This window comes from Tursiops truncatus, chromosome 11 (genome assembly GCF_011762595.2).
Source record: "Tursiops truncatus isolate mTurTru1 chromosome 11, mTurTru1.mat.Y, whole genome shotgun sequence".
Taxonomy (NCBI): domain Eukaryota; kingdom Metazoa; phylum Chordata; class Mammalia; order Artiodactyla; family Delphinidae; genus Tursiops; species Tursiops truncatus.
The window spans coordinates 7,247,000-7,260,574 of record NC_047044.1 but is presented as its reverse complement, the minus strand read 5'-3'; the positions used below and the strand labels follow the sequence as shown (position 1 = coordinate 7,260,574).

Sequence of the window (13,575 nt, the reverse complement as noted above, 5' to 3'; positions counted from 1 at the left end):
TATTGTTCTATAGTATAAAAGAGAAAGATGTGTCTGCTTTGCATCCAAAGATGCCATTGGCTGTTAGCTTAATTTTCTCTCCCACTGGGAACGCATTTCATCACAATGGAAACAAAATGAATATCCATGAGGGTAGGGAAGAGTGTGACAATTAAGGACAGGTGAACATAGTTTAGGAATGACAAGCCCTAGTAAGGTTATATTCTCCTGATCCTCTGTCCTCCCACCTGTTTTCCTTTAAATGTGTCATATTGAAGATCTAAAGATCAGATTTCAGAAGTAATAAGGAGGCAACATTTCTAATTCTGGTACCACTTGCTTCATGAGTAAATAGCAACCCCCCCCATGTTGTATTTTCTTAATGTGACACTCAAGTATAAGAAGAAGAGATACACATTTTCTGTTGCCCTGAGAGTTCGGGTTGCAGTGCAAGTGAAATGAGTTATTCCTGTTATTTTCAGGGGTGCTGTAGGAAGTTCGAGAAGATACAGAGAGGTTCGATGGGAGAAGGGAAAAAGGAAGGGTCCTAGTGTCAGGAAAAGAGGAAGAGGAGGGGAGTGTCTCTCTTTGTTTTCTTCCCCTTCCCATCCCTCTATCCTCCCTGCCCCTTTCCTGCTCTTCCTGCAGCTATTGCTTTTGAAGAATTAGCCTGAGAGAAGGAAGGAGATGGAAGGGTTTTTATCCTCTGAGGATGGCTTGTAGGTCCTGTGTCTTTCAAAACTAGAATGAGCATCTCATGAGGTGAGTGTTGGAGGGGTCAGATTACCCTTGGAAGAGATTTTTCAGTTTTGGATTCTTTGCTCTGATTTTTATACGTTTTTTTTTTTTTTAACTTCTTTTTGCTTGTTTTTGTTTGGAAAGGAGATGTTATGTTCTTGTTTGGATTTCTTTCCTTATCTGGGGGAGAGGGAAAATAATTCTTCAATTAGAAGAGATGCCTTTGAGGATACAGCAAAATAATGCAAAACCATTTAATATAGTACTTATTCATTCTTGTTGTTGAGAAATAAGACCATCCCCGTTAAATGAAGCATGCTTGGAAACTCTGGGTTCTAGAGAGGGTTACTAATACCACAAAGGTAGATTAGAATCAGGCTAGTCACCATAAGTAGGAAGGTAAGAATGAGTACCACTGCTGGGCCTTTGTTTTCAAGCCTGGATTTCTTGGCTAGTGAGGAGGAAACCTAGTGAGTCCCAAGCTTCTCTGTGTACTCCTGCAGGACCTTACCCACGTCTAGGCTCCTTCTCCTCTGTTCTATTTACAAAATGGAGAGAAGGAAAGAGTTCAAGGGTCCAACAAAGCACCAGTAATATGAATGTTAGAAAAATAACCACTGAGGTCTGTGATAAAGAGCAACTGTGTGATCTCAGTTTCTCTGTAAATTAATGTTTGCCTTCTCTGCTCTTGAGCTCCCCAGGAGAGAAACATCATGTCCAGACATAATCTGGTTGGGCTTTTGTAAACTCACAAGTCAGATTTAGTAAATTTGCATCTTGGCTCCATCACGTACGTACAAGTGACCACCGGCAATTTACCTGGCATTTTCAAGCCTCAGTTTCATCATATTTATAATAATAATAATAACGTGGAATATGGAAAATAAATGAGAAAACATGTAAATGGGCACGGTACTCAATAGGCACTAACTCTTATCCTTCTAACTTCTCTGGCTGCAAACACGTTTCGCTTCTGCAGGTGCTGGTGACGCGCGGCCAATGATTGGACGAAACGGCCTGCTTATGCGCGCTGCAGACCTCGCGGCTAGGAGCCACGCGGGTAGGGAAGGGCAGGGAGGTGCATCTGCCTCTGAATGGCCAGCGGCGGGGGCGGGGGCAGGGCAAGAGCTGGAGAGCACAGATGGATGTTTGGCCAAAACTGCACCAAACAAGCATATGTGCATAGGTGCATATGCCTCCTGGCTGAATGCAGAGGGAACATCTGTAATTTTTTTTTTAAATATTTATTTGGTTGCGCTGGGTCTTAGTTGCAGCTTGGGGGCTCCTTAGTTGCAGCTCACTGGCTCCTTAGTTGTGGCATGTGAACTCTTAGTTGCGGCATCCACGTGGGATCTAGTTCCCTGACCAGGGATCAAACCCCAGTCCCATGCACTGGGAGCGTGGAGTCTTAACCACTGTGCCACCAGGGATGTCCCTTAATGTTTAGTTTTTTTTGTCCTGTTTTGTTTTTTAAATTTTTATTTTTTGGCTGCGTTGGGTCTTCGTTACTGCACGAGGGCTTTCTCTAGTTGCAGCAAGCAGGGGCTACTCTTCATTGTGGTGTGCAGGCTTCTCATTGCAGTGGCTTCTCATTGTGGAACACGGGCTCTGGGCACACGGGCTTCAATAGTTGCGGCACGCAGGTTCAGTAGTTGTGGCACTCAGTAGTTGTGGCTCACGGGCTCAGTAGCTGTGCCTCGGGGGCTGTAGAGCACAGGCTCAGTAGTTGTGGTGCACAGGCTTAGTTGCTCTGCAGCATGTGGGATCTTCCCAGACCAGGGCTCAAACACGTCCCCTGTATGGGCAGGCAGGGAAGTCCTGTAATGTTTAGATGTAATGTCTTATTAAAAAATTAGAAGAAAAGTAACGCAGGACCGTGAAATCTGGGAGAGATTAGTCATCCACTTCCTCTCCCTCCCCCTCAAACAGAAATTCCAACCTCAAATCTGTTTTGGAGGGAAAGCACATACCTGTTATTCTTGACCAGCAGCTATGATGACTATCCAGCCTTTCTGGTTTGAGCCCAAACTATCCCTGAATGTGTAATCTTCATTGTAACTGACTGCCTCATATATGAAAGCCAGTCCTACCTAGAATTTACTTCTGGGTACTCAAGCAGCTGGGACCCTCTCACCTGTGGGCCCTGCTAGCACTTCCGGCATTCTTTGTCACCAGAGCAATTTTGACATGGTCGTATTTATTGGTGCTGTTTTGACAAGACTGCCTCAGCTTTTCTTCATCTACCTCCCAACCTTAGTTGTCTATTACTGTGTAACAAATTACCCCCAAAACTGTTGGCTTGAAAACAACAATAACCACATATTCTCTCACCATTTTTGTAGATAAGGAATTTGGGAAAGAAGAGGCTGGGTGGTTCTGGCTTGAAGTCAGTCATGAGGCTACATTCAAGATGTTGCCCAGGGCTGCTGTCATCTGAAAGCTTGACTGAGGCTGGAGGATCCACTTGCAGGGAGGCTGTATTAATCACGTTTTCTATTTTCTGTATTTTATGTTTTGACATAAGCTGCGGGGCCTTACAAATGGATGGAGAGACTGCTCCTCCCAGGGCTAGGTAGTTACTAAAGCCAGTTAAAAACTTACTTGGGAGCATACCTCTCACGCAAGCGAAGCACCTCCTTTATCTACGTCACACACCAAGCCAGTATTGCCCTTGCCTTAAATTATCAGGGCAGGGTACCAGGCAACTAGAGACCACCCTTATAGCCCAAAGCCCACCAGAATTGTTCAAACTAGCCAATCCTAAGCTGTTTACTCTGCCCTGCCTTGCCTTTGCCAAAGAAACCCCAATAAAGGCTGTGGCCTAAGCTTTCCCCTTGCTCCTGCTTCTGCTGCCTGACCAAAACCTGGTGTTTTCCCTGTGGTCCTGCATGGCACACTGGCACCCTTCTCCTGGGAAAAGTAATAAATTCTTCTTTCAGTAGTACCAACTTCTCCATGTCATCACTCTGTCACCTCTATGAATTAAAATCCCTCAAGTACAGATGAGATAGACTCATTTCCTACAGCTGGTAGTTGGTGCTGACTTTTGGCTAGAGGCCTCAAGGCACTTTCCACAGGCTGCTTAGAAGTCTTTATAACATGGCTATGATTTCTGTCACAGTCAGTGATCCAAAGACATGAAGGCAGAAGCTGCAATGTCTTTTATAGAAACTTGAAAGTCACATGTCATTCCATAATACTGAGTCCTGCAGCTAGACCAGCTCTGAGTTGGTGTAGACTGGTCTCAGAGCATTCACACAGAAGGGCATGAATTCTAGGGGGTGGCTGTGTGTGTCACTGGGGAACATTTTAGAGGCTGGCTGCCACAGGGTATCATGGAAAATACTGACTTGCTACTTAAAAAATTTTTTTCCTTCAGAAAACAAGCAATTATACCCCCCCCCCCCCACCTCCCTCAAGCAGATATATCTGCTAAAGCACATTCTTGACTTTTCAAAATGTAACTTAGCTGACACTGAGAAGAGGAACCCAGGGATACTAAGTGCCTAGAACAAGCTCCTCTCCCTCCCTTCCTTGTCACATCAGTTTGGGATTAAAGATAATGGAAATGCATTGTTTAGTACTTAAGAATACTACAGAATGAATAATCTCTTTAACAAGACCATTACTGTTAATGTAAAAATATTCCTTAATCATAGGTCCTCTTGAGAAAAGAGTTTCAGGAAACTTATTCTAAAACAGAAATTCCTAACCAGTGTTTGAGGTCAGAGGACCCTTTGAGGCCTAATGGATTCTCTCTCCAAAATAAAATGTTTACACACAAAAATTTGCAACCTACTTCATAGGTGACTGAATGGAATTACTAGATTTCCTTCTTGCTTGCATGTCTAGGCTTTAGGAATTATTCATTCTACACTTTTGGAGCATCAGTGTTAGGGCGCTGCTGCAGGTACTAGGGGATCACAGTCACACAAGTTCCTAATGAGGGCAATAATCAGAAAACAACCTCAGATATTAGCTAAGGACAGGTTAAAAAACAGAATGTTACAGTGCTAGGGGTAAAGGAAACATGAGATGTAGCTAGGAAAGGCCCTTAAAAAGTGGTACTTGAATTAAGACTAGCATGAGGACAAAGCCACTAGTGCAGTAAAGGAATACCAAGTACAAAGAATCTGAGAAACAGATTTGACGTGTTCAAGAAACCAAATATGAAACACTGAGCAAAGACAGAACATGGCAGAGAGGCAGACACAAGACACACAGCAGAGCCATTAGGAACAGGGAAGAGTCATGGAGTTTTTTCGGGTGATCACAAATCGATGCCCTGTCCGTTGAAGGATTACGATGAAGCTGTGGGAACTGAGTTAGCACTCCAGATGGACCCTAGAGATGAAGATTCCAGAAGCCCTGCCCCACCCCATTTCTCAGGGTTCTGGTGGGTATGCCCTAGTTTCCATCTAAGTGGAGGTTGGATTACCTTTTTTATTTTCTTCTGGTCATGCCCCATGGCTTGTGGGATCCTAGTTCGCTGACCAGGGATCGAACCTGGGCCGTTGGCAGTGAAAGCTCAGAGTCCTAACCACTGGACCACCAGGGAATTCCTGAGGTTGGATTACTTGATCTCCCTCCACCCCCAAATTACTTCAGTCTTTTAGAGTATGATTGTAAAGATACATATACAACAAAAGAACGTATGTACTACCTCAGACTCCACCATCCACAGATAGATAGAAAACTGCTTGGGGTGGCAGTTGGGGCGGGGTATATAAACACTGGAGTGAGCTGGGGGAGATGATGAACTCAGTAGGTACAGAACAGGCCTTAGCATGACAGGGTGATTTTAGGTTCCCTAGGAACCCACTGCTGGAGTGGTCACACTGGCCCAACCTGGCCAAGAGTAAACTAAATGTAATCCATTCTTATCAATATGACCATTATGGTATCCAGTTGTTTGTACTTTGGAAGAAAATTTCTCAAGGTAGAGGAGGTGTCAGGCTCTCATGGTACTTTAAGATAGAGAGTAATGCGGCAGGCGAGGTGGCAGCAGCTTCAGTCAGCAATACCGGCTCCCCCGCTCTCTAGCACCTGTGGAGGACTGCTAGGAGCCCTAGTCCTGCAACAGTGATTCTCAACCAGGGGTGACTCTGCCACCAGGGAACAGTTGGCAATGTCCGGGTAGACGGGGAAGATTGCTAGTGACATCTAGTGGGTAAAGGCCAGGGAGGCTGTTAAACATTCTACAACATACAGGGCAGCTGAGGTTGAGAAATACTGCTCTAGAGTGACAGCAACACCTCAATGACTGAACAAGACATTTTGAACTACCAGAAATCATCTGGTGGAGGTCATGGCTTTTCCACACCTTCTTGGTGAAAAGTTCAAGAAACTAGTAACCATTCTAACGCTTCATTCAAGTATCAGCTGGACTCCTAACAAGAATCACACCTTCTTTAAACTGGAATACGAATATATGTGTTCTTTATTAGGGTGCTCACAAGAATGACACATTAGCACTGTCCTTCTGATGTGACAGAGAATACACACATCTGACCCACATCATGGCAGGAAATAGGCAAGGGGTAAGGGCTCTCAGAGCTGGTACCAAGCGTCTACTGTAGAAATCTCCATTCACCAAAGCAAGGATGTTCCCTTGAATTCCATCATCTTTGCTGTAGCTTCCAGTTCTCCATGACTGGCCCAGAATCCTCCATTCCAGAACCTCTTGCCACACCTTCAAGACCTAGGTCAACTGTCCCATGTCTCACTCACCAAGGTGCCTCTGGAATTTTGCAGCGTATCTCTTTGGTATGTTGCTGCCCTGCCACCCTCAGAGGCATAGGTGGGAGTTGGGGGGAAATATATTACCAAAAGCAAACAGCAGGGGTACATCAGAAACTGACTCTTGGGACATACACCCAACAACCTCACAGAAACATGCTTCCTCCCCAAATGATACATAATGTCCTAGAGAGCAAAGGAAACCCCTTGATTATTCAAACATGATCCTGTATGCTGGGCACAAGGGATACAAAGTGGACAGTGTTTACTTCCATCATGCCCTGCACAGTAGGAAGGTGGCACCTGAAGGCTGGAACCAAATCTCTACCTTGGCTCTTCCCTGCCTTTGAATGGTATCAACCACCCTGCTTCCACCTATTCTGGGCATGCATTTTCCAAAAGGGAGGATAAGACGGCAGAGAGAGAGTGGAAGTGGAGATTACAGGAGAGGCTGGGGAGGAGATGACAACCTAAAAACAAGACAAAAACAATACAAAAATACAAAAACCAAATTGAGCACTAAAATATTTTATAACAATAGAAAGTAGCTGGAAATACTATATGCTAACAAACAAACGATACATAACCCCTGGGGTAGGAGTCAGCAGCAGGGAGTGTGGCAGAGGCCACCTGTTTAGACTAAGAGCCTTTCAATGGACTGTTGGATGGATTGGATCTGCTGCTTCAGTTGTGAGCCTTCTTTGATGGTGACAGAACAGGCGATGACAGGTCTGGAGACCCCACAGGCTCGCCCCAGGGCCTGCTTGGAGCGCACAAACACGTAGGGCACATTCTTGTCCTCACACAGCAGTGGGAGGTGCAGGATGATCTCCAGGGGCTCGGCGTCTGCAGCCATCACAATGAACTCAGAGATGCCTCTGTTGAGGGTTTTGGTGGCTGTAGAGAGAACATGAGGCCAATAGGTGATGTGGGGTTGGGGCAGGGAAGCCACAACAAAGCAATTTCCAAGGAAAAGAAACAGGTGCAAGAAAACTGGGCAAAACGTCCAGGACTAAGCAATTCTGTGCCCCATAGTGGCCTTGGGAAGTGATAGGCAGCCAAGCACCAATTACTCATCCCCAATGCCTTTCTCAAACCCTACATCAAACCCATCAGTTCTGTCCAAACACATCCTAAATCAGAGCGCTTCTTTCCTGTCCTCTGCTACCACACTCATCCAAGTCACCACCACCCCTTGCCTGGCTGACCTCTACCAGCACGAAGCAGTGCAATGCAGCACTTCTCAAACTCTGTGATCAAGGATCAGGGTTTTACCATCCCAATCTGCCACGATCTATACTTCTGGAAAGCTCATACCACATGCAACTCACCGAGCAAGTTCAATGCACCACAGCATTGTTCAAATACTTATTCCTGATTGCTTATCTCTGTGACCCAGTGCTAGCCCACGGACCACACTCTTAGGTCCTCATGTTGGGCCTAATCAAGAGCATCCAGCCCTCTTTCCATACTGGAAATCTAGTCCAGAGACCCCACACAGGGACAGTGCCTTTAGCACTCTTCCTGGAGCACTCTCTGGTTGCCTTACCCTCATTGGCTCCTTTTCGAAGCTGCTTGTAGTTACATGACTGCTGAACGAGGTCCAATAGTTTCTTGGTGAGGTGGGCATCTGCAAGAGGGTAGGCCTTCGGATTTACATCAGCCTCAGTCTATGGCGGGGGGGGAAATCAAAGCATGAGTCAAACTGAACTAGAAGTTGTTCCAGACAAGTCACAAAATACTTCAGTCAACAATTGAGAGAGACAATGGTCAGCTTCCCTGCTCCCCCCCTCCAAACACACACATTTAATAATTGACACTGGCCTGCCCACTCTCAACTTAGAAAAATGAAAATATTAGGCTCAAGAAAAAAAAAATTAGTAATTACATAATCCAATAATGTATACTAAAGCTTATGTATTTTTGCCTCTTTAGCCTAATGCTTGCTAATATTATTGCAAATGGATTATTACAGGCTTCCATGGCTCAGTACCCATTTCAGTCACATGGGGTAATCTCTAAATTTAGATTTCCATATTCCACCCTGAATTTACTAAATCTAAACTAAGGTATAATTTATAGAAACCTAGCACAAAGTTCCCTCTATTCCCTTCAATATTTGAATCTTATTCTGTTTTCAGTAAGAATCCCGGTTTCCAAAACATCAACATATTTTCTCATTTATTCTACCCTACAATACATATAAAAATTGTTTCAGAATTGCTATACCAATACTACCTCCACCAACTATAAGGTCAACATTTCTTTTTATTCTTAGAATAATCTGACTAAAGCCGTCCAGAGTATTATATTCAAAAGTTACTCAAATTATTTTTTTCCTGTGGTTATCAATTTGATATACAATTAGGGCTCCTTCGTATTTAGTTTGCTTTTTAAAAAAATTCTTAAAAATATATAAAACATCTACATGGTTCCAAAGTCAGTGTTTTGAAAACTGGTAAAGGTAAACTGTAGAGCATTTATCCTGCCTTTCCTATACAGACTGTATTACTAGGTAACCAAATAGCGAGGATAAGTTTCTCCTGTATTCCACCTAATAAAGAAAGAATGATAAAATTAAATAGCACCATCTTGCAACCCATACTAATTTAATCCAAATTAATGGATCCAGACATTGATTTTAATAGCTACCAACATCACAAAAAATACCATGTGACCACTGCCCCTCTTAGCAAAACATCTGTGATCAAGCTGTCTTGGGGTGGGGGGGCGTGGGCGGAGAGCTAAGAAAAAATCTGATCCAGCCTTTGATTCTTTTTTTTGGCTGCACCGCAGGGCATTCGGGATCTTAGTTCCCCGACCAGGGATCGAACCCACACCCCCTTCAGTGGAAGCTGTGGAGTCTTAACCACTGGATCACCAGGGAAGTCCCAGCCTTTGATTCTAATACTAGATATTTTATATTAAGGAATTATTAAATTTTGGGGTATTGTAGTGGCATTGCAGTTGCTGAAAATCCTTATTTTATAGTCACATACTGTAATACCTATGGATAAAATGCTACCTCGGGCTTCCCTGGTGGCGTAGTGGTTGAGAGTCCGCCTGCCGATGCAGGGGACACGGGTTCGTGCCCCGGTCCGGGAGGATCCCACATGCCGCAGAGCGGCTGGGCCCGTGAGCCATGGCCGCTGAGCCTGAGCGTCCGGAGCCTGTGCTCCGCAACGGGAGAGGCCACAGCAGTGAGAGGCCCGCGTACCAAAAAAAAAAAAAAAAAAAAAATCCTACCTCAATGGATCCGTTTCAAAATAACACACGTAGGGAACAAATTGGGTGGTGCCTGGCCTATTCCATTCCTTCTATCCCATCTTCACCTCTCAACTTTAACCATTTTTATTAATTTCTCATTTGTTTTCCCTGTGATTCTTTTTACAAATCTATATTTTATTATAGACATAACCCGGGTGCAGCCCACGTTACCATTCCTGAGCACTGAGCAGTTCGCCCGCAGCGGTGCCGTCTAACCCTGGGTTTGGAGGCTGCTGATTATACACGTGTGCGGTGCCGCGGCGGCACAGCGGTTCTAGGTGGTGACCCATGGGTGATGGCCCAGTGGGAACACTCACCATTGAGTCCGCCTCGGCGGTCTCCAGCCCGATGCCGCAAAGACAAAGAAATGACCCACCCACAGAGGAGCAGGAAGTGACGTCAGGGGAAGTGGCGTCAATAACCTGATTGCACCAAAATGCCTGTTCCCTAATACCAACACATCGCACTGGGTGAATTTGTCATGGTCCCAGGGTGGTGAGGAATTAGGCAAGGGCTGGAGTAGACCTCTAATTATTTGCTCTCTTCATACATTCTAGAATCAGCTTTTTCAAGGTGTACAAAAAAAGCCTGCTGGGACTGATTTGTAGATTTGAAGTAATCCCAATTAGGATAAGACACCTTTAGGATACAGAATCTGTCAACCCATTCAAACACATGTATCTACCTTTAGTGCTTTTAAATAAAGCTTTGTAATTTCTCCAAAAGTTTTAATATCTTTTAGATTTACTCTTAAGATAGTTCAGCTTAAGAAAATTCACTCTATTCCGTAGTATACTAAGAATTTCTTCTGTTATAAATAAAATTGATGTTGAATTCTGTCATGTTTTTTGTACTGAGTTGGATGAATTAGACATTTCTCCTTAAAGTTTTTCTAATGTTAAACCACTTTTACACTCCCGAGATAAAACCAATTTTAATATTTTCTTATGATGGTTGCACAATTCTGTAAATATAAGAAAACCCACTGAGTTATACACTTTTTTTCTACTACCACCTTGTTTTGGTTTTGTTTTTTAAAATTAATGTATAATTGACCACAATATTGTGTTAGTTCCAGGTGCAAAACACAACACCGTTATTTGATATTTCTATACATTACAAAATGATCACCATTGAGTTATACACTTTTAGAGTGGAACTTTATGGTATGCAAATTATCTCAATAAAGCTATTTTTTAAAGTAGGTGTAAAGTTTTTTCATGTCAAAAAACTTTAGTTTTTCTTATTGAGTTATAATTAACATACGGTACATTAACTTAGTTTCTTTATTATTATTCAGCCGTCCTATTTCTACTTGAATTGGTTTTGATTCTATTTTTTTCAGGTATTTGTTCATTTCATCTAAATTTCTACATTTATAGATATCACATTGTTCATAATATCCTTTCTTTTAATGTTTGCAAATTATATCTCCTTCAAGTTTGTTACTCCTTATTTATAACTTTTTGCTTATTTTCTTGATTAATCTCACCAGAAGGGACTTTTCACGTTACTACTTCTCCCCCACCAAGCATTTTAGGTTCCAGTGCTTCATTTGTATCCTACATACTCTCAATATGTGGTATTTTCATTATTGTTCAGTTGTTTTCAAATTTCCCTTACATATTTTCCATTTGACCCACGAGTTCTTTATACCTTCTTTCTAAACACTTTGTTTCTGATTTCTAAGTCATTTGTATTTTGGTTGGGAGACCACGGTCTATATTATTATCATCTTTTAAGAGTTGTTTAACTTGCTTTATGACCCAGTAGGTGGCCAATTTTCATTAATGTTCTCTGCTTGAGAAGTGTCTTCTATAACTGATAGGTAAAGTATTCACTGGTTTCACTACGACCACTAGGTCAAGTTTATTCATAGTGCTGTTCTAATCTTCTATTTCCACACTGATGTTTTGGCTTCACGATCAATTAAATGCTATATAATTGCATATTTGTCTATTTCTTCTTGTAATTATGTCATTTTCATTTTACTTGTACCTTATTTTTTAGCCACTATCTTTACTGATTTTTTTTCCCGTTCTTTTTACTTCAACCTGTCTTTTAACTGAAGCACTTAGTCCATTCCTGTATTTATTTAAGTACTAATATATTGGGTCCAAATCTCCCTTCTTTTGTGCCTTCTATTTGTCCCACCTGTTCGGTTTCCTTTTCTCTCTTTCCTTCCTTTGAGTTTTTTCTCCCCACTATTTTCCCCTCTAGTGGTTTGGAGTTATTTATCTATATTCTTTTGGTGGCTATCTGAGAAATCACAACTTATGTCTGTCAAAATCTAATGCTCAATAATGTCACCCTCCTCTTAAACAATAAAGGTTCCAGCAACACTTTTATTCCTATCACTCCTCATAAATATACTTTTTAAAATGCCAGATATTTTTATTGCAGTTTCCAATAGCCCATCTCTGGAAATTAGGATTCTCAACTCTTAATAAACATAAAATGCACAAAAGGGGAGACTTCAGGAGATCCAACACGATCAAAGAAGAGTCACTTTATTGGTTTAATAAAAGTCAACAACAACAAAAATTCCACTCAACTTTAAAACCAAACCACCTTATAAATAGCAACTGAAATTTGCTTAGTGTGTATTTATTCACCTTTTAATTTTTCCAAGGGCTAACTGAATGAATGAATGAATGAAATCTTACTGCTAGGCAACTGTAACCCGTAGCTTGATGCGTTTGATTTCCCCATACACCAGACAGCCGAAACCTGCAAGGTTTTGATTTAACAACAAATAGTGCATGCTCACTCTCTCCATACCAAACGTTAGGTCTACTAAATGCATTTAAACTGAGATCAACCGATTCCAAAACTTTTCACGGCACTGCGAAAGATGAGCACTGGTTTAGAAGCTTTAAATTCTAGGCTCAGCCACGTACTAGCTTCAAAATGGGGGCGGGGCGGGCAGTAGGAGAGATACCGCTAGGATCCAAAATCCGTTAAAAGGATTAAACCTCATTACGGAAATCAGTGTTTTGTAAACTCTTCCCTCCTTACTAAGTGCCAACCAAAACTAGCTACCAGGCCACAAGATCTGACTAAAAAGTTGGAGACCACCAAGAGTTTTAGAGGAGCCGCACGTGGTGCTACCAGCGCTTCAGATTTCAGAGGCTACCGCCTCGCAGGAAGAGTCTTTCCTGCATTCCAGGCTGGGGTTCACTCCACGTTCCCCACAGCCCCCAAACGCCAAAGGCCACTTTAATCCCTGGCCCATGTAACTCGCGGCAGACACTAGGCGCGCAGACCCATGGAGAGCTCCCTCTCCTGAACATCAGCAATGGAGAAAGCGGGGTAGGAGAGGGCTGATCCAAATCCAGGGTTCCACCCCATACTCTAGCGATCCCCCCAAAAGAAAAAGAAAACCGATGGAGCCAAGTTTCCCCATCCATCCAGCTTTCAACTCTCTCCTACGTGGGTTTGTCTCTTTCTCCCAGGTTGGGCCATGCCCCCTCTGCTCACCGGAGGCTTTCGGCCAGGAGCACAAACTGCGGAAAGAAGCCCCAGCACAGCACCTGAGACCCTGAGTCCTCTAGACTTCTAACCTCGGGCCGGGAGAGAAGACAGTGCTTGGCGCTACGCGCCCGCCCGGGCCGGGCGGACGAGACGGCGCACGTTCTAAGCACCCGACAAGCTAGTGAGAGAACGGAACCCCGTCTCCCACTTCCCAGCCCTTCAGCCACGAGCACGCACTCACCATGGCTCCGCTTCCGTGGTACCGTCACTCTTCAAGGAGCACAGGCGACGTCAGAGCTGCAGCACTCACGGCTGAGGCAAGTCGCAGGGTAGAAGTGGAAATGGCAGCGTGCGGCAGGAAGCGGAAGTGGCGGAAGA

At 43.5% G+C, this 13,575-nt stretch overlaps 1 protein-coding gene across 3 annotated transcripts; it reads right to left on the bottom strand.

Annotated features, from left to right (window-relative positions):
* Positions 1-6,968: 6,968 nt before the first annotated feature.
* Positions 6,969-13,575, bottom strand: SNU13 (small nuclear ribonucleoprotein 13). Of its 3 annotated transcripts, none has more exons than XM_033865940.2 (3): positions 13,439-13,575; positions 8,006-8,126; positions 6,969-7,353 (listed from the first exon to the last, which is right to left on the bottom strand). In XM_033865940.2, exons 1-3 carry the CDS (start codon positions 13,439-13,441, stop codon positions 7,091-7,093), a joined length of 387 nt encoding a protein of 128 aa, XP_033721831.1. In that variant the 5' UTR covers positions 13,442-13,575; the 3' UTR covers positions 6,969-7,090. The 3 variants fall into 3 exon arrangements, with proteins under 3 accessions (XP_033721831.1, XP_033721833.1, XP_033721832.1); XM_033865942.2 differs by lacking the exon at positions 13,439-13,575 and adding an exon at positions 10,041-10,112; XM_033865941.2 differs by lacking the exon at positions 13,439-13,575 and adding an exon at positions 9,895-10,034.